Source organism: Salmo salar, chromosome ssa25 (assembly GCF_905237065.1).
Source record: "Salmo salar chromosome ssa25, Ssal_v3.1, whole genome shotgun sequence".
NCBI lineage: Eukaryota > Metazoa > Chordata > Actinopteri > Salmoniformes > Salmonidae > Salmo > Salmo salar.
In genome coordinates this window covers 23,036,453-23,057,033 of record NC_059466.1, presented here as the reverse complement: position 1 = coordinate 23,057,033, position 20,581 = coordinate 23,036,453, and the positions used below count along the sequence as shown (strand labels likewise).

The window sequence follows — 20,581 nt, the reverse complement described above, 5'->3', positions numbered from 1 at the left end:
TGTTATGAACAAAGTGGACTAAATTTTGTAGACTTTACCCTTTGCAAAAGTTATTAAAAATTGCACTGTTTAGGAGTGCAAAGGCAAATTGAGTTATTGCACATGCGCACTTCACAGAGTAGGTGTTCCCTAACGGAAATATGCAGATGTATACTAGAACGAGCCAATAGGATAATCGTTAGCGCGTGCTTGGCTCTGCCCACCTCCTTGCTTGTTATGCCCACTATAACTCATTTGTTCCCATTGGAAACGACAAGCTGTGGTCTATCTTGGTTTAGTTACAAAAATCTTTGACTAAATACTACAGTACTACTACTACTACTACTACTACTACTACAGTAATTCCACACACATCACACACTAAGCTAGAGCAGTGTCAGTTACTACGTAGGCGGGCTAGGACTAGTCTACATGTAGAAGTGCAGGAGATTCACTATTCTTCCGTTAGGGATTGGAGAGTATGCCTATACGACCACTTGTTCATTCCATTATATATTATCTTGTTCCATTCAACAGAGACAAACAACAGGCCTGTAGTGACGACAGGACCAGATATAGGCCTAGTTCTAGGTTTGAGGATCAGTCAATGTGTTCAAAGTGAAAAGCTGTGGATATCCTTTGGTTAGGCTACAAGGCAATGTATTGGGAGATGTCAGTGACCATAAAGCCTGCACTACTTAGTCTGATCTTAAAATGTTCTCAGGCATCTACCCCAATTCTCCATTTATGGAGAATTGCCCCACACACACACAGACTCTCTCTCTGGTTCTACCCAAATACTTTCCACATTACTCGGCCCATTAACCGCAGTCTGCATCCAGGCAAGCGTCGCTCCGAGGCACAGCCACTGCCTGGCCTGCTGTTCAGAGGCACAGCAGAGAAATCATTACACTACCAGACAATGAAGACTTCCAACTTTTAACCTGTGACACTGCACTAGTGTCATCACTGTGAAGGATCAATATGGATTGTGGTCCGTCTGGGCTGCAATCAAAAAGTGATTACAACCCTCTTTGGACCTGTGGACCCCCATGCCTGAAACCCTCTCACTTAGTCATCACTGAACCTCTATGGAGCCCCTTCATCTGAGCAGTAACCAGGTCAGGGCAGCTCCAATTAGGCCTCTCTCCTTTTCAACACAGCTTTCAGGTCCTAAAGACCACCTCCTAGCCATGCCAGAAACAGCAGGCGGGCGGGGGGGGCTGGTGTGCTCTGCCTTAGTTTACCAGCTCAGAGGGCCTGAGGCCTGGGGCAGAAACAGCTAAACACAGAGACTGCAAGGGTGCAAAACAGGGCAGACACAAATGTCTGAAACCCACTAAACTATGTAGGCCAGGGCAAGTATGGCTTTGTTTAGATAGAGATCTGCGGTACCAGTATACAATAAACTACGTATCACAACAAGAAATCACCAGCTTTGTAAAGAATACAAGGAAATATCAACACAGACAGATGGGAAAGAAAAGGCACATTGATAAATTGGACTGGTGATGTCCTCACAATTGTGATAGATAAGTCATAGGCCTACGGAATCATTTTTGCATGAATATCTGTTTTTGAAGGAGAACAATTCAGTTTATGTTAAGGTGCAATGCATCTCACATTATTCAGGAGAAGTGATTCTTCGAGAATTGGGAAGAAAGGATTCAGGTAAAATGTCCGTACTGCCATTCTAATTTAGTGTTCATCTGTTTGTCCCAGGCACATAACATATGCTACATACATAGGCCAGTTAATTGCTGTAAAAAACATGCATGGTAAGGAGGAGACTTTGAACCACTAACCCTGTTAAGATCTGCTTTGGAGCGGATATCTTATGGGCCAGCAGCATAATATATGACATTCATGTTATAATCATGTTTGTGGATTCATGTCATTAAACTTAATGACGGCACTTAATCGAAGATGCTTCCTTTCAAATCAGCATTAATTCTAACATTGTTCTCAGAGCACATTAAATGATCATCAAAGGTGTCCAACTATCTGAAATGAAAGTGTGCTCCCCCCCCAAAAAAGATTTCCATTCCCATCTTTCATCTGAAAAGCGTGATTATGTTGGTGACTTTATAGAATAACTCAGACGACATGGCAAATTTACTCTGACCTTGAAAACCAACAGGCTAATGTTCGAATGCCAAAACAGGATCGATGCCATTAGCCTACTGTCTACCAACCGAACATGCTCCACGACAGCCTAAGGACAAAGGATATTGGACAGTCTGACCAACCAGTAAAACCTCTCCTAACTTCTCTTCCTTGCCCTAACTGTCCCAATTCCCTTGAATCATCTCTTGAAAGCAAGCCCTTCAGCCTGCATCCATTTGATGCTCTCACATAGGGCTGTGGCGGTCACAAAGTTGTGTCAGCTGGTGATTGTCAAGCAAATAAATGTTGACCTCCCGGTAATTGACCGTTAATTAGCAAACACATTTAGCATCTCCTACAAGCCACTGATGCAGACCTTTGGAACACCTTCACAATTAATCCATTATTTATTTTAGATAGGTCTATTTCAGATGAACAGAATAGCATACTCTGAGTTGTCCTTATGTTAGGTCCTGATCTGGGCTACACTAGTTAATTTAGCTGACAAGATATCCTTAGAATTTCGTGGCATTATTACATATTTTTTACATGGCATTTATGCACTTTAATAGCGAATCAACGACTATTTTCATTTTCATGCCAGCCTAGTAGGCTATACTCCAGTTGTAAAGATAAAAAATTTGCTAATGTGCGAGTGCAGCAAGGAGCCAAGGTAAGTTGCTAGCTAGCATTAAACATATCTTATAAAAAACAATCAATCTTAACATAATCACTAGTTAACTACACATGGTTGATGATATTACTAGTTTAACTAGCTTGTCCTGCGTTGCATATAATCAATGCGGCGCCTGTTAATTTATCATCGAATCACAGCCTACTTCGCCAAACGGGTGATGATTTAACAAAAGCGCATTCGCGTCAGGTAATATGCAGCAGTTTGGGCCGCCTGGCTCGTTGCGAACTGTGTGAAGACCATTTCTTCCTGACAAGGACCGTAATTCATTTACCAGAATTGTACATAATTTTAACATTGAAGGTTGTGCAATGTAACAGCAATATTTAGACTTAGGGTTGCCACCCGTTCGATAAAATACAGAACGGTTCCATATTTCACTGAAAGAATAAACGTTTTGTTTTCGAAATGATCGTTTCCGGATTTGACCATATTAATGACCTAAGGCTCGTATTTCTGTGTGTTTATTATAATTAAGTCTATGATTTGATATTTGATAGAGCAGTCTGACTGAGCGGTGGTAGGCAGCAGCAGGCTCGTAAGCATTCATTCAAACAGCACTTTCCTGCGTTTGCCAGCAGCTCTTCGCAATGCTTGAAGCATAGCACTGTTTATGACTTCAAGCCTATCAACTCTCGAGATTAGGCTGGCAATAGTATAGTGCCTATAAGAACATCCAATAGTCAATATCAATACTCTACTCTCAATATCTCCAGTGACTGATCTCTCTCTCTATTGAACGATGACATGTAGCGAGCTACACTCATGAAACCCTTCATCTCTCTATGCATCTCTATGTGTGATGACAGACATGCAGCTATCTAGCTTCTCTCTAACTGTACAGTGCCTTCAGAAAGTATTCACACACCTTGACTTTTTCCACATTTTGTTGTGTTACAGCCTGAATTTAAAATGGACTCAATTGAGATTGTGTCACTGACCTACACACAATACCCCATAATGTCAAAGTGGGATTTTGTTTATTTTTACAAATGAATTAAAAATGAAAAGCTGAAATGTCTTGAGTCAATAAGTATTAAGTGTTATGGCAAGCCTAAATTAGTTCAGGTGTAATGTGCTTAACAAGTCACATGGACTCACTCCACCCCCCTTTTCTCCCCAATTTAACAAAGAGGTGATATCCAATTGCGATCTTGTCTCATCGCTGCAACTCCCCAACGGGCTCAGGAGAGGCGAAGGTCGAGTCATGCATCCTCCAAAACATGAACCGCCAAACTGCTCTTTTTATTAACACCGCCTGCTTAACCCAGAAGCCAGCCGCACCAATGTGTGGAAGGAAACACTGTTCGCTGACGACCGAAGTCAGCCTGCAGGAGCCGGCCCACCGCTAGAGCGCAATAAGACAAGTAAAGCTCTCTCTGACCAAACCGCTGCACCACTCGGGAGGCCCCTACAATAATAGTGTTTAACATGATTTTTAAATGATTACATGATTTCTGTACCCCAAACATACAATTATCTGTAAGGTCCCTCAGAAAAGCAGTGAATTTCAAACACTGATTCAACCACAAAGACCAGGGAGGTTTTCCAATGCCTTGCAAAGAAGGGAACCTATTGGTAGATGGGTAACAACAAAAGCAGATATTAATAACCATGTTCAAAGGGCTAAGTTATTAACTACACTTGGAAGTTCAAAGTATACAATATACCCGATCACTACAAAGATACAGGCTTCCTTAGTAACTCAGTTGCCGGAAAGGAAGAAACTGTTCAGGAATTTCACCATGAGGCCAATGGTGACTTTAAAACAGTTAGAGTTTAATGGCTGTGATAGGAGAAAACTTAGGATGGCTCAACAACATTATAGTTACTCCACAATACTAACCTAAATTATAGAGTAAAAAGAAGGAAGCCTGTACAGAATAAAAATAGTATTATACATGCCTCCTGATTGAAATAAGGCACAAAAGTAAAACTGCAAAAAACATGGCAAAGAAATTAACGTTATGTCCTGAATACAAAGTGTTATGTTCGGGGCAAATCCAATACAACATATTACTGAGTTCCACTCCCCATATTTTCAAGCATAGTGGTGGCTGCATCATGTTATGGGTAGGCTTGTCATCGGCAAGGACTAGGGAGTTTCAGGATAAAAAGAAACAGAATAGAAGTAAGCACTGGCAAAATCCTAGAGGAAAACCTGGTTCAGTCTGCTATCCAAAAGACATTGGGAGACAAATTCACCTTTCAGCAGGACATTAACCTAAAACACAAGGCCAAATATACACTGCAGTTGCTTACCAATACGACATTGACTGTTTTTGAGTGTCCTAGTTACAGAAAATGTTTTATTTAATCAATTTTGAATTCAGGCTGTAACACAACAAAATAAGGAATACGTCAAGGGGTATGAATACCCTTCTTACCTTGAAATTGGAGGAGTTGACCCAGGTGGTAGCGATGCCGTCCACCATCCTGTCCAGAGCCGTCTGGTCTTGCTCCAGGTCCTGGGACTTCTCCTTATCCACGATGTAATCTATGAGCTCCTGTCCCACCTGTACCTTCCGCCCCAGGTCTTTCTGCACCACCTGGGCCAGACAATACTCCATATTGACCTCCATGGTCTCTGGCTCTTCTCTCTCTCCTCGGTCCCACCAATAACTACCACTGCTCCAGGCAGAGGGAAGACAGAAAACAAATGGGTGTGACCCCTACTAGGCGTGTGTATGACCCAGGAAAAAAAGGAAACAAGTGCACACTCCACACACTAGCTGGATGATGCCTATTTATATCCCTTGGGCAGGCCCAAGGCTAGGCTAGGTGATGTGTGCCAGGAGCTAGCTGGAGGCCGGGCCACGGGGATAGATGGAGCCTAGAGAATGGCAGCTATGCACCATGTGTGTCTGGACGGCAGCTGGGGAGGGTTCTCTTCTCCCTCTCTCTTTCTCTTTTTTTCTTCTTTGTGATGAAGTGAGTCTGAGCCAAGCTGCTAGTACAAGGCTGAGCAGAGATGGTGGTTGGGAGAGCAGCAGCAGGTAAGGCTTAGGCTGTGACAGTAACTGGAGAACAGGGAAGGTCTGGAAGGAAAGAGCTTCATAACTTAGTGGTCCCTGGTTCCCAGGAAGCCCTACCGGGGTCAAGGATAGAAAAGGGGAGACCGTTAACACAATCCCACCCTCCTGTCTTCAAATAGTAAATGCTAAACAACCTGCCGCCATGGCAACTGGGGTCAGTGAAGAGTTCACGGGAGCCCTCAAACACACCTAGTTGACACATGCCATTTCAAACCACCATTCATACAACTTGCTCCCTCTCTCTCTTTGACATGCTGACAGCTTGTTCACTGCAAATAAGATGGCTTTGTTTGTGTATGACGTGACCTGCCAGCGAGGAATGCCTACTTCTCCTAAGTACGTAGAATATGTCTCTGTCTGGACAATACATTTGTAGTCAAAGTGTTTGGTCAGATATGCCAAACTGGTAAAGGGCTAAAGATTTGCACTGCCAGAAAGTCTGACATTACCCACATACTAAGAACCATGAAGTATATCTTATATGAAATATCTGTCAAATAAATAACTGCAGCAGTGATATACCCTGGCCTAAGTCTGTGTTGTTTTACTAACTCCCATGGTAGTTGTTATGCCATGGGAGTTTTGGGACCAGGTTATATCATCTAATTTCATGTCAACTGTACGGTTTTATTAGCATGGTTCTCAGTTTGTGGGTACTGTCAGATAGCATGAATAGACACAGCACACTCACAAAGGATTATTCAAACAAAGACTGTCAGACCCACAACCTAGCTCTGGGACACATCATCGTTAGTCTTAAATGGTTGGTGTCCAATCAATACACAGACTCCCGATGTAGTGTCCTAAAGCTACCCACAAACTATGCAGTCATACAACAAAAGTAAGACTTGTAAGAGACCATTCTTTTGTTTTGTTATTTACACTGAATGTACGTCAGAGAAACCAAACGTTTAGCTACAATGAATGAATAGATACAATTCTGACAAAGATCCTTGTCTTTGAATCCTTGTACAGTAACCTTGTACAGTTGCCTAGTACTGTAGTTAACATTACCCAGCTAGGTTTTGTATTTGCTTGTGGCTGACATAACTAAAAGTAACAGCAGCCGTATCCATGTCTCACTCATATTGCTAAACCGTTATTACTTAGTCAGGCGCTATCTGGTTAAAATAAACCAAAAATGCAGTAGTTCAATGGAAACACAATAAAAACAACCGCATATTTTGACGAGTGTTCCTACCGATCGGAGTCAACCGCTACAGTAGAAACCTTTTATTTGAACGAACTAGCTAGCTAGCTAGCAAGCAAGCTAGATGGCGCTAACCCTTTTTCATTGATTAGCTAGCTAAACGTCCGATTACGCACAGCTAGTGTAGCTGCCAGAACACACAATGTGAGCATCTACACTGAATGAACGCATGCATGAATACATTTGAATAGGTTAATATTCGTACTTACCATACCCTGTTCAGAAAGAGCAACACAAATATCTGAAGTCTGACAGCTTTGTAAATATTGTCGGGTTATGACAGTAGCATCGAGGCACCTAAGTCTCCACCCCGGAATGCCGTTTGGTGGACAAAGAATGGGATTGTCGTGCGCACGCGTCAATCTGGGGATTTTGGCACTTGGAAATTGACGCATGCACATTTCTGTTGTTCACTACTTCACTCTACTAGATAAATATATTTCATTTCCTGGATTATATGGCCATCTATGTAACTAGTACTTCCGTGAATGCACCGTTTCTTCATTTGAAGAGAGTGCTACAGCAACTCAGAACCTTTATAACTAAAGGGAGGCGAAATTGTGCCACCCATTTGACTCCCATTCCGATGCTCTGAAACCTGTCAAGCCAGTATGCCACGAGTCTTTAGTGACATCGTGTGGCCTAAACAGAGAATAGTTTTACATTTGGTGTCAAATTGAAATGGAATAGTTTTACATAGTATTGATAGCTGTCGTGGCTTTACTAAGGATGTGACCAAACCCAATATTATATATATTTATATTATATTTATTACAGATCATATGTTAAATACAGATCGCCCATCCACATCGAATGGAGAGGCTAAAAAGCTTAAAGTTCCTAGGCGTGCACGTCACTGAGGACCAGCGCCTCTTCAACCTCAGGAAGCTGAAGAAATCGACTTGGCCCCTAAGACCCTCACAAACTTCTAGATGCTGTAACGCCGCCTGATACGGCAACTGCACTGCCCGCAACTGCAGGGCTCTCCAGAGGTTGGCGAGATCAGCCCCAGTACTTAACTATAAATACTTTAAAGTACTACTAAAGTCGTTTTTGGAGGAATCTGAAATGTTACTTTACTTCATTCCTAAAGAAAATAATGTAATTTTTACTCCATACATTTTCCCTGACACCCAAAAGTACTCATATTTTGAATGCTTAACAGGACAGGAAAATGGACAAATTCACTCACTCATCAAGAGAACACATGGTCATCCCTACTGCCTCTGATGTGGTGGACTCACTAAATACAAATGCATCATTTATAAACATATAGATGTCTGAGTGTGCCTTTGGCTAGCTGTACATTTTTAAAACAAGAAAATGGTGCCATCACCTTTGCTTAATATAAGGAATTTGAAATTATTTTTACTTTTGATACTTAAGTATATTTTAGCAATTATATTAACTTTTGATACTTAAGTATATTTATAACCAAATACTTTTAGAATTTTACTCAGGTAGTATTTTACTGGGTAACTCACTTTTACTTGAGTAACCTTCTATTAAGGTATCTATACTTTTACTCAAGTATAACAACTGGGTACTTTTTCCACCACTGCCCAACACATCATCACGGGCACACTGCCTGCCCTCCAGGATATCTACAGCACCCTGTGTAACAGGAAGGCCAAGGAGATCATCAAGGACCTCAGGCACCTGAGCCACAGGCTGTTCACCCAGCTACATCTAGAAGACAGAGACATTACAGATACAGCAAAGCTGGGACCGAGACTGATAAACAGCTTCCATCTCCAGGCCATCAGACTCTTAAACAGTCATCTCTAGCATACCTCCGGCCAGTACCCTGTCCTGAACCTTTGAGACGGCTGTACATAGTCATTGGGGTTCCCGAGTGGCGCAACGGTCTAAGGCACTGCGTCTCAGTGCTAGAGGCATCACTGCAGACCCTGGTTAGATTCCAGGCTATATCACAACTGGCCGTGATAGGGAGTCCCATAGGGGCGGCGCACAATTGAACCAGCGTCGTCCGGGTTAGGTTTTAGCCGGGGTAGGCCGTCATTGTAAATAGGAATTTGTTATTAACTGACATGCCTAGTTAAATAAAAAGATTAAATAAAAATATATATAATAATAATTTAACTCTGGTCACTTTATATGTAAACTTAGCAAAAAAAGAAACATCCTCTCACTGTCAACTGCGTTTATTTTCAGCAAACTTGTAAATATTTGTATGAACTTAACAAGATTCTTCCACAGACATACTGTAAACTGAACAAGTTCCACAGACATGTGACTAACAGAAATGGAATAATGTGTCCCTGAACAAAGAGGGGGTCAAACTCAAAAGTAACAGTCAGTATCTGGTTTGGCCACCAGCTGCATTTAGTACTGCAGTGTATCTCCTCCTCATGGACTGCACCAGATTTTCCAGTTCTTGCTGTGAGATGTTACCCCACTCTTCCACCAAGGCACCTGCAAGTTCCCAGACATTTCTGGGGGGAATAGCCCTAGCCCTCACCCTCCGATCCAACAGGTCCCAGATGTGCTCAATGGGATTGAGATCCGGGCTCTTCGCTGGCCATGGCAGAACACTGACATTCCTGTCTTGCAGGAAATCACACAGAACGAGCAGTATGGCTGGTGGCATTGTCATGCTGGAGGGTCATGTCAGGATGAGCCTGCAGGAAGGGTACCACATGAGGGAGGAGAATGTCTTCCCTGTAACGCACAGGGTTGAGATCGCCTGCAATAACAACAAGCTCAGTCTGATGATGCTGTGACACACCGCCCCAGACCATGACAGACCCTCCACCTCAATCCCGCTCCAGAGTACAGGCCTCGGTGTAACGCTCATTCCTTCGATGATAAACGCGAATCCGACCATCACCCCTGGTGACACAAAACCGCGACTCGTCAGTGAAGAGCACTTTTTGCCAGTCCTGTCTGGTCCAGCGACGGGGGTGTTTGTGCCCCTAGGCGACGTTGTTGCCGGTGATGTCTGGTGAGGACCTGCCTTACAACAGGCCTACAAGCCCTCAATCTAGCCTCTCTCAGCCTATTGCGGACAGTCTGAGCACTGATGAAGGGATTGTGCGTTCCTGGTGTAACTCGGGCAGTTGTTGCTGCCATCCTGTACCTGTCCCGCAGGTGTGATGTTCGGCTGTACCGATCCTGTGCAGGTGTTGTTACATGTGGTCTGCCACTGCGAGGACGATCAGCTGTCCGTCCTGTCTCTCTGTAGCGCTGTCGTAGGCGTCTCACAGTACGGACCTTGCAATTTATTGCCCTGGCCACATCTGCCGTCCTCTTGCCTCCTTGCAGCATGCCAAAGGCACGATCACGCAGATGAGCAAGGACACAGGGCATCTTTCTTCTGGTGTTTTTCAGAGTCAGTAGAAAGGCCTCTTTAGTGTCCTAAGTTTTCATAACTGTGACCTTAATTGCCTACCGTCTGTAAGCTGTTAGTGTCTTAACGACCATTCCACAGGAGCATGTTCATTAATTGTTTATGATTCATTGAACAAGCATGGGAAACAGTGTTAAAACCTTTTACAATGAAGATCTGTGAATTTATTTGGATTTTTACGAATTATCTTTGAAAACAGGGTCCTGAAAAAGGGACGTTTCTTTTTTTGCTGAGTTTATATACAGTATTCTAGTCAAGGCTTATCCTATAACTACTGCTGTACACAACTTTTCTATTCACATACTGTCTACACAACATTCACAAATATTCCGGACTCTGATCCGGAAGCTAATTTCCTGCAATCCTATCCATTTGCCATGGGGTTTTGTACCGTGTATTTTAACACCGCATTCAACATTGCATTTTAGTTACACTTTATACACACACCGCATATTTATTTATATACTGGATTCTTGACAAAGCACACAAATATACAGTATCTACTGCTGTACATATTCTTAGTATATCTAGTGTAAATTGATTGTGTAAAGATTGCATCTGGTTTACTGTTACAGTGCTATTTTGGTTGTTAATTGGATTAGTTCCGATATTTCTTGATTTCTTGTAAAGAAAATATATAGCCTATAAAAGTATTTGTGTACTTGTTTGACATTTTACTGCATTGTTTGGAGCTAGTAACATCAGCATTTTGCTGCGCCTGCTATAACATCTGCTATAAGCATAACTGCAGATGGATAAGAGCTGCATGAGTCCAAGTTTCCATACGGACTATAAAAAGTATTAAAATTTTAGTCAGTATGGCTAGAGTCCATGTCAAATGCGACATGACCAATATTTAGAATGGGTATTTTCTCATGGTTTGTTATATTTACAAAAAGGTGTGGCTCACTTCTGAGCCACCTCTGGCAGGACAAGTAATTATGATGCTTTGTTGTTGAGAATTCACTTCACTTTATGGTAAAGCTGTGAGCAGGGCATAAAATTAACTTTTTGGTCCACCAGCCACTGTGGCAGGTAGATAAATAAATCTAAGGTACCAGCCACTCAGATTTTTTTTACCAGCCAAAATAGTTTGTTGTTGCTCAAATTGAGAACTTGTTCTCAACTTGCCTACCTGGTTAAATAAAGGTGAAATAAATTTAAAAAATTGACAAAAAAAAAAAACATGAGCATGCTTTGTAACGTTTCTAAAACAATAAATGTATTACTAGTAAGAAGTCATGTGGTATATTGTTTAATTTCATTTTTTGTGACGTGAGTCTTTTAAGCGAAATATCAGACGAGACAAAAATGTTCATCTGCCACTTTAATTAAGGGCGGGAGGTTACTGTGGTCACGTGACTCGAGTCATGTTTGTGCCTGTGAGATTGAAAAGCCAGCAGAACAGCCCACCTCAGACTTCGACCACAACACCACAATGGGAGACAGTACAGGACCCACCAACCCAACAGACCCCCTGTCAGCTCCCCCGATAGCTCTCCTGACAACCCCCACACATCCACTGGGGACACACAAAAGCAGAAATTGTGCTCCTCATTAACTCAAATGGCAAATACATTCTCCCCAACACAAAGTGGCTAGAATTCTGGTGCCCAAACACCAGGCATGCCCTGGAGCTGTCGTCAGAGGACAGACTAGGGTCCCCCAGCCACATTATAATTCACACGGGTACAAATGACCTGAGGGCCCAGCAGCCAAAGGTGCTTCAACAAAGTGCTGAGTAAAGGGTCTGAATACTAAGCAAATGTCAAATTGGCTTTTTACCAATTTTACCAATTTTTACCAATTTTACCCTAATTGGCAAACCAACCAAAACAAAGTCTGCTCATGCATTGTTGACTTCAAAAAAGCTTTTGACTCAATATGGCATGAGGGTCTGCTATAGAAATGGATGGAAAGTGGTGTTGGGGAAAAAACATATTGTAAAATCCATGTACACAAACAACAAGTGTGCGGTTAAAATGGGCAAAAAACACATTTCTTTCCACAGGGCCGTGGGGTGAGACAGGGATGCAGCTTAAGCTGCATATATATCAACATATATATCAACAAATTGGCAAGGGCACTAGAACAGTCTGCAGCACCCGGCCTCACCCTACTAGAATCTGAAGTCAAATGTTTACTGTTTGCTGATGATCTGGTACTTCTGTCATCAACCAAGGAGGGCCTACAGTAGGACCTAGATCTTCTGCAGATTCAGCCAGACATGGGCCCTGACAGGAAATCTCAGTAAGACAAAAATAATGGTGTTCCAAAAAAGGTCCAGTTGCCAGGTCCACAAATACAATCTAAACACCGTTGCCCTAGAGCACACAAAAAAACTATATATACCTCGGCCTAAACATCAGCGCCACAGGTAACTTCCACAGAGCTGTGAATGATCTGAGGGACAAGGCAAGAAGGGCCTTCTATGCTATCAAAAGGAACATAAAATCTGACATACCAATTAGGATCTGGCAAAAAATACTTGAATCAGTTATAGAACTCATTGCCCTTTATGGTTGGGAGGTCTGGGGTCCACTCACCAACCAAGAATTCACAAAATGAGACATTTACATTTTAGTCATTTAGCAGACGCTCTTATCCAGAGCGACTTCCAGTAGAGAATACATACATTTCGTTTTCATTTCATGCATTTTATTTTTCTTTTTTTTACTGCCCCCCCGTAGGAATCGAACCCACAACCCTAGCGTTGCACACACCATGCTGGCGTTGCAAACACCATGCTCTACCAACTTCAGCCACAGGGAAGGCGTAAGAGACAAACACCAAATTGAGACTGTACACAGGATATTTTGCAGAATTCTGCATGCAATGTAAAATACCAAATAATGGATGCAGAGAAGAATTAAGCCGATACCCGCTAATTATCTAGAAAAGAGATGTTAAATTCTACAACCACCTAAAAGGAAGCGATTCCCAAACCTTCAAATACAAAGCCAACACCTACCACAAACAGACCCCACCGAGCCCCAGGAGAGCAACACAATTAGACCAAACCAAATCATGAGAAAACAAAAAATATAATTACTTGACACATTGGAAAGAATTAACAGAGCAAACTAGAATGCTATTTGGCCCTAAACAGAGAGTACTGTACACAGTGGCAGACCTGGCTCTCAAGAGAAGACAGGCTATGTGCACACTGCCCACAAAATGAGGTGGAAACTGAGCTGCACTTCCTAACCTCCTGCCAAATGTATGACCATATTAGAGACACATATTTCCCTCAGATTACACAGACCCACAAAGAATTAGAAAACAAATCGGCCTTCTGAATTTCCCTAGAGGCACCAAAACATAACATTTAAGAACATTTTGAAGATTGCCATGTTATTTGTGGAACAATGTATCAACCTACATGACATCAGAGGGCCAACCAACTTTCTGATAGAGAATGCAGTGATGAGTACTAAAATGATCACCTATAATAAAGTGCAGTGCACTATGATAAACTGCATCTGAAAGCTTTAATGAAGTGGCAGCTACATTCATATAGACGTCGTCATAGTCTAGGACCGATAGGAACGTCGACTGAATAATCTGCTTTTTACTGTTTAGCGAGAGGCAGGATCTATTTCTATAGAAGCCCGTTTTTATTCTCAGCTTCTTCACTAACTCCTCAATATGCTTTTTAAAAGACAGCTTTTCATCTAACCAGATGCCCAGATATTTGTAAGCAGCGGCACCATCAAAAGTACATATGCTTAAATCAGAGTAATTTTTATGAGCTCTAGAGAACATCATATACTTAGTTTTACCTGCATTCAATACTAATTTCAGGTCAATAAAGATTTTCTTTAATACAATGAAGGCAGACTGTAGTTCAGATAGAGCCTGGTCAACCGTGGGGGGGGGAATAGCATACACAACAATATCATTGGCATAGAAGTGCAGGTTAGTTTTTTTACAGACAACTCGATATTGTTAATGTAAACTGTAAAAAGTACAGGATCCAGAGTCGACCTGTGCAGGACACCTTTCGTAACATCCAGGAAACCTGATTTAACACCATCAGTCGACACACATTGAGGTCCATCTGTCAAGTAATTTGTAAACCAGTTACATGCAGCCTGGTCTAGGCCAATTGAGGAATGCCTCTGAATTAGCAGTGAGTGATCAACAGTATCTCAAGCCTTTGACAGGTCAATGAAGAGGGCAGCATAATGTTGTCTTTTATACACACAGTTGACCACATCATTCATAACTAGGGATGCAGCGGAGATAGTGCTATGACCTGGTCTAAAACCTGACTGATGTACATTTTGATTACATTTCAAAGATAAAGATCTTAGTTGAGAATTAATCAAAGATTCTAATATTTTAGCTAGGCAAGAAAGTTTAGAAATAGGGCAGGTCACAAGGGTCTCCACCTTTGTGAAGGGGGGGTACATGGGCCACCTTCCAAACCTTGGGGATAGTACCAGATATAATAGTCAAGTGATTCAATAATCTGGGGGGCAGAAAGCTACAGCAAAAATGGATCAATCATATCAGCCCAGTGGATAAAAATACATTTAAAAAAAATACACATACACATTATTTTTTCAAAAAATAATGTGTATGTGTATTTTTTTTAAATGTATTTTTATCCACTGGGCTGATATGCTTGATCCATTTTTGCTGTAGCTTTCTGCTTTTGAAGGGAACACTTAAACAACACAATGTAACTCCAAGTCAATCACACTTCTGTGAAATCAAACTGTCCACTTAGGAAGCAACACTGATTCACAATAAATTTCACATGCTGTTGTGCCAATGGAATAGACAACAGGTGGAAATTATAGGCAATTAGCAAGACACCCCCAATAAAGGAGTGGTTCTGCAGGTGGTGACCACAGACCACTTCTCAGTTCCTATGCTTCCTGGCTGATGTTTTGGTCACTTTTGAATGCTGGCGGTGCTTTCACTCTAGTGGTAGCATGAGACGGCGTCTACAACCCACACAAGTGGCTCAGGTAGTGTAGCTCATCCAGGATGGCACATCAATGCGAGCTGTGGCAAGAAGGTTTGATGTGTCTGTCAGCGTAGTGTCAAGAGCATGGAGGCGCTACAAGGAGACAGGCCAGTACATCAGGAGACGTGGAGGAGGCCGTAGGAGGGCAACAACCCAGCAGCAGGACCGCTACCTCCGCCTTTGTGCAAGGAGGAGCACTGCCAGAGCCCTGCAAAATGACCTCCAGCAGGCCACAAATGTGCATGTGTCTGCTCAAACGGTCAGAAACAGACTCCATGAGGGTGGTATGAGGGCCCGACGTCCACAGGTGGGGGTTGTGCTTACAGCCCAACACCGTGCAGGACGTTTGGCATTTGCCAGAGAACACCAAGATTGGCAAATTCGCCACTGGCGCCCTGTGCTCTTCACAGATGAAAGCAGGTTCACACTGAGCACAGTGACAGACGTGACAGTCTGGAGACGACGTGGAGAACGTTCTGCTGCCTGCAACATCCTCCAGCATGACCGGTTTGGCGGTGGGTCAGTCATGGTGTTTGGTGGCATTTCTTTGGGGGGCCGCACAGCCCTCCATGTGCTCGCCAGAGGTAGCCTGAGTGCCATTAGGTACCGAGATGAGATCCTCAGACCCCTTGTGAGACCATATACTGGTGCGGTTGGCCCTGGGTTCCTCCTAATGCAAGACAATGCTAGACCTATGTGGCTGGAGTGTGTCAGCAGTTCCTGCAAGAGGAAGGCATTGATGCTATGGACTGGCCCGCCCGTTCCCCAGACCTGAATCCAATTGAGCACATCTGGGACATCATGTCTCGCTCCATCCACCAACGCCACACAACGCCACAGACTGTCCAGGAGTTGGCGGATGCTTTAGTCCAGGTCTGGGAGGAGATCCCTCAGGAGACCATCCGCCACCTCATCAGGAGCATGCCCAGGCGTTGTAGGGAGGTCATACAGGCACGTGGAGGCCACACACACTACTGAGCCTCATTTTGACTTGTTTTAAGGACATTACATCAAAGTTGGATCAGCCTGTAGTGTGGTTTTCCACTTTAATTTTGAGTGTGACTCCAAATCCAGACCTCCATGGGTTGATCAATTGGATTCGCATTGATTATTTTTGTGTGATTTTGTTGTCAGCACATTCAACTATGTAAAGAAAAAAGTATTTAATAAGATTATTTCATTCATTCAGATCTAGGATGTGTTATTTTAGTGTTCCCTTTATTTTTTTGAGCTCATATATATATATATATATATATTTTCAATTCACTTGACATAATGATGGCAAAGTTGTTTTAGACTAATTTGTCTAATATCATTGTATTTCCAGGCCACTATAGAGTAAATTTGACCAAAAAAATACATTGTCCCCTGTTCAGAAAGACTTCCCATTAAACATCAGTCAAAGATCATTATGCTGCAACATCTGTAGAACGTTGATAGCAATGGCAACACAAAAGACGGCGGTGCAAACCAGGATTCATAGCTAGTTCTTTGACTTTGTGAATTAATTTACCAGCTAGGAAACAAAACAACGGAAATACTTTGAAAACAGCTACTCGAGCATTTATTTTATATAAATGTCATCATACTTTACTATTTTTATTCACAAATGTGAGTGAAATGCTTGCACTGTGGAGCCCTGACCACCCCCAATTGGGCTGTTGAAATCAACATCTTACCACCAAATACCAAAATCTACCCACATTTGGCAGGTGTTAATTTTATGCCTTGGCTATGGGACTTTAGGAGGTGCTATACAGGTACATAGGGTCTAACACTGTCAAACAGTCATTGACTCTCTAGTCATTCTCCTCTGGGCAATTATATAGAGGACCAACCACCTTGTAAAATGTATCTGCTTTACAAGCAAGACAATTCAATTGAGTTATTGTCCCTTAAACAACAGGTGTTGACGTTTGTTCACTCTGCTCCTTACTATAGGACTGGCTCTTGTCCCCTGAGGGCTCTTCACAAGTTGTGGGCTTCTCACTCCCTTCTAGGAAGGACTCCTCCTCAGTCTCCTCTTCCTCAGAGGAGGAATCTTAAATCGGACTCTGCTCCTTAGGTTGCTGGATCGAATCCCCGAGCAGACAAGGTAAAAATCTGTCATTCTGGCTTACTGGTGCTCTTCCATGCCGTCCCTAGGAGGGGTGCGTCACTTGAGTGGGTTGAGTCGCTGACGTGGTCTTCCTGTCTGGGTTGGCACCCCCCCCCTTGGGTTGTGCCGTGGCGGAGATCTTTGTGGGCTATACTCGGCCTTGTCTCAGGATGGTAAGTTGGTGGTTGAAGCTATCCCTCTAGTGGTGTGGCGGCTGTGCTTTGGCAGTGGGTGGGGTTATATCCTACCTGTTTGGCCCTGTCTGGGGGTATCATCGGATGGGGCCACAGTGTCTCCTGACCCCTCCTGTCTCAGCCTCCAGTATTTATGCTGCAGTAGTTTATGTGTCGGGGGGGGGCTAGGGTCAGTCTGCTATATCTGGAGTATTTCTCCTGTCTTATCCAGTGTCCTGTGTGAACTTAAGTATGCTCTCTCTAATTCTCTCTTTCTCTCTCGGAGGACCTGAACCCTAGGACCATGCCTCAGGACTACCTGGCAGGAGCGGTAGAGATACTCTCAATGATCGGCTATGAAAAGCCAACTGACATTTACTCCTGAGGTGCCGACTTGTTGCACCCTCGACAACTACTGTGATTATTATTTGACCATGCTGGTCATTTATGAACATTTGAACATCTTGGCCATGTTCTGTTATAATCTCCACCCGGCACAGCCAGAAGAGGAAAGGCCACCCCTCATAGCCTGGTTCCTCTCTAGGTTTCTTCCTAGGTTTCGGCCTTTCTAGGGAGTTTTTCCTAGCCACCGTGCTTCTACACCTGCATTGCTTGCTGTTTGGGGTTTTAGGCTGGGTTTCTGTACAGCACTTTGATATATCAGCTGATGTAAGAAGGGCTATATAAATACCTTTTATTTGATTAGTTAACCCACTGTTCCCCAGGTGCCGAAGATGTGCATGTCGATTAAGGCAGCCCCCCCGCACCTTTCTGATTCAGAGGGGTTGGGTTTAATGAGGAAGACACATTTCAGTTGAATGCATTCAGTTGTACAACTGACTAGGTATTCCCCTTTCCCTTTCCATTTGCCTTTAGACTTTTTTGGGGCGGGGGTATTCTTGATGATTTCGCCATCGCTGTCATCATCGTTGATCTTCATGGACCTCATCCTGTCCAGAACTGAGGGGTGCACACTGGAGTCACGTCTTGAGGAGAAAGACATTAACACAGAGAATCTTAGAACACAGAGAAACAACATTTTCCATTCCGGAGCTATGGGGCTCTATTAGCGTCGCCAATGATTTTCTTCCATGGATGGGAACATGTTAATTCTTACCGAGTGCAAGAATCCTTTACTTGTTAGATGTTGCGAAGTGAATGTGGGCACATGGGTTTAATCACCTTGCAATACAGAGCAGGCAATAAGCTTAACGTACCACAATACTGTCGGCACAGTCATCTTACCTCAGACAACTGGCACATCGAAGGTAATTTTCAGACAGTGCCTAAATCAAAGCTATATGCATCAAAAATGCAATCTTGCACTTTGATGTAGTCATTCACAAAAGTGTTGCCTAGTTCAGATGAATTGTCCTTACCTCATTACAAGCGGATGCATTCACAGTGTAATCTAACTTTTTCTTCTGTTGCACTTGAGAAGCCTTCAAAAAGAGAGTTTACAATTAGGCTACAAGAAAATAATGCAAATTAAAATTGTTTAAAAAGTCAGGAATATTAAAAAAAATATATATCTTTAGAACCGATGAGTCAAATGCAACACTTACAAACCCTGGGAAGTCGTAGTCGATTCCCTTCTCTGCAAGCCTTTTGCGGAGCTTGGCCTCTTTATGGAGGAGTCGTCCAGTCATCTCCTTGACCCCCTCTGGTGTGTGTCTCGTTGTAGCGAGCCACAGCAGGCTGCCTGGGCTTCTTAAACGCTCTCTGTGATCCCACAAACCGCTTCTCATGCACCTCAGTAGGAACCAGATGACCTGGAGAATGCAATAGAACTTTATTATCCCAGCTCTGGTGAAACTGAAATGGGTCTGCTGCTCTCCTCCCACAACATGCACGCACACTACAAGACATCAAGAGCTAGGGCGAATGTTAAACCTGAACATATGATTCTAGGTTTAAATGAATGAAAAGTTGGATTATTTCTTCAGATAAAGGAGCGGTCAAAATGTACATAATTGTTACCTGGAGGAAAATGGGGTAGGGTCCTGCTTTTTTCAATTTCAGTCTGGGGGAGGGTTTAGTATTTTTTTAGTCCAGGGGAGGGTCATGTAGTTTATAATCGATGAAATGTCATACCTCATCCCTGATTCCCTGCTGGGCACGCTATACCAGGTGCGCAGAGTGTGGCCTCAAAATTATCCATTGCCTAAACTATAGGCCTAGGGGAGAAGCACAGGGCAAAGTCATATTTCTAAGAAAATGTACTTCCTTATAGTTTTTGTGCTGCTGGAATGATGTATATAAAACTAGGCCACACTGCATTACACACTGCAATGGCATTCTCTATCATGAGCCCGGCCTGTACTGCTCTTGCTGATGTAAACCCTTTTGTGCTGCCTAACCATTGACTGCTGTGTACTGTGGCACTTCAGAATGCGAGTCAAAGGCTTCTTCCAATTCAAAAAAATATATATATTTTACTGAAGGGAGGGCCATCCACTTTTATTTCAGAGCGGTAAGATTTTCTCCTGGTATTCGTCATTATTAATTATAAGTACAGTCTTTAACTTACATTTGATCAGTGTCTCGCCCATCAGGTAGTTGTTCATGGTCTCAGCAACGATTTGGTGACAATCAGTCGAACTCCACCTGTCTGTGAGAGGAGAATGTTGTTATGTAAGGGTAAAACGCTGACGTTCTGTACATTACCTTTGAAATAATGGATGACGCAGCGTGATGAGGCGGAGCCCATTTTTCAAGGTATTTATGGACGCGAACCCAGTCAACTGTTCTTTATGTTCCGTTGCCATGCTCTTATCCCTTGCTTGCTAGACAGCCAACTACCTACGGCTAACACAGTCACGACCTCTGTAGCCAGATTGACAGCAAAGCAACCGCATTTGCGTTTGTTTAAACTGTTTTCTACTGACATTCATTTGGATACATCCATAACAATGTGCTGATGATGCCCGATTTTGCC

The 20,581-nt window shown here is 43.0% G+C and overlaps 1 protein-coding gene, 1 non-coding gene and 1 pseudogene across 40 annotated transcripts in view; all 3 read right to left on the bottom strand.

Moving 5' to 3' along the window:
- Positions 1-7,537, bottom strand: part of clasp1a (cytoplasmic linker associated protein 1a) — a 94,321-nt gene extending 86,784 nt beyond the window's left edge. For 38 of the 39 annotated variants that reach the window (XM_045707236.1, XM_045707243.1, XM_045707252.1 and 35 more), the window contains exons 1-2: positions 7,234-7,537; positions 5,167-5,867 (exon numbers count right to left, since the gene is read on the bottom strand). In XM_045707236.1, coding sequence (XP_045563192.1) covers positions 5,167-5,361 — 195 coding nt within the window. In that variant the 5' untranslated portion in view covers positions 5,362-5,867; positions 7,234-7,537. The remainder of the gene's footprint in view (positions 1-5,166; positions 5,868-7,233) is intronic. The other variant, XM_045707237.1, reaches the window with a different exon arrangement.
- Positions 7,538-18,311: 10,774 nt separating this feature from the next.
- LOC106586400 (MKI67 FHA domain-interacting nucleolar phosphoprotein-like) lies at positions 18,312-20,353 on the bottom strand (annotated as a pseudogene).
- Positions 18,800-18,927, bottom strand: LOC123730666 (small nucleolar RNA ACA64). Its single transcript, XR_006762101.1, has one exon. It is a non-coding gene; the product is annotated as a small nucleolar RNA ACA64 (small nucleolar RNA).
- Positions 20,354-20,581: the final 228 nt, after the last annotated feature.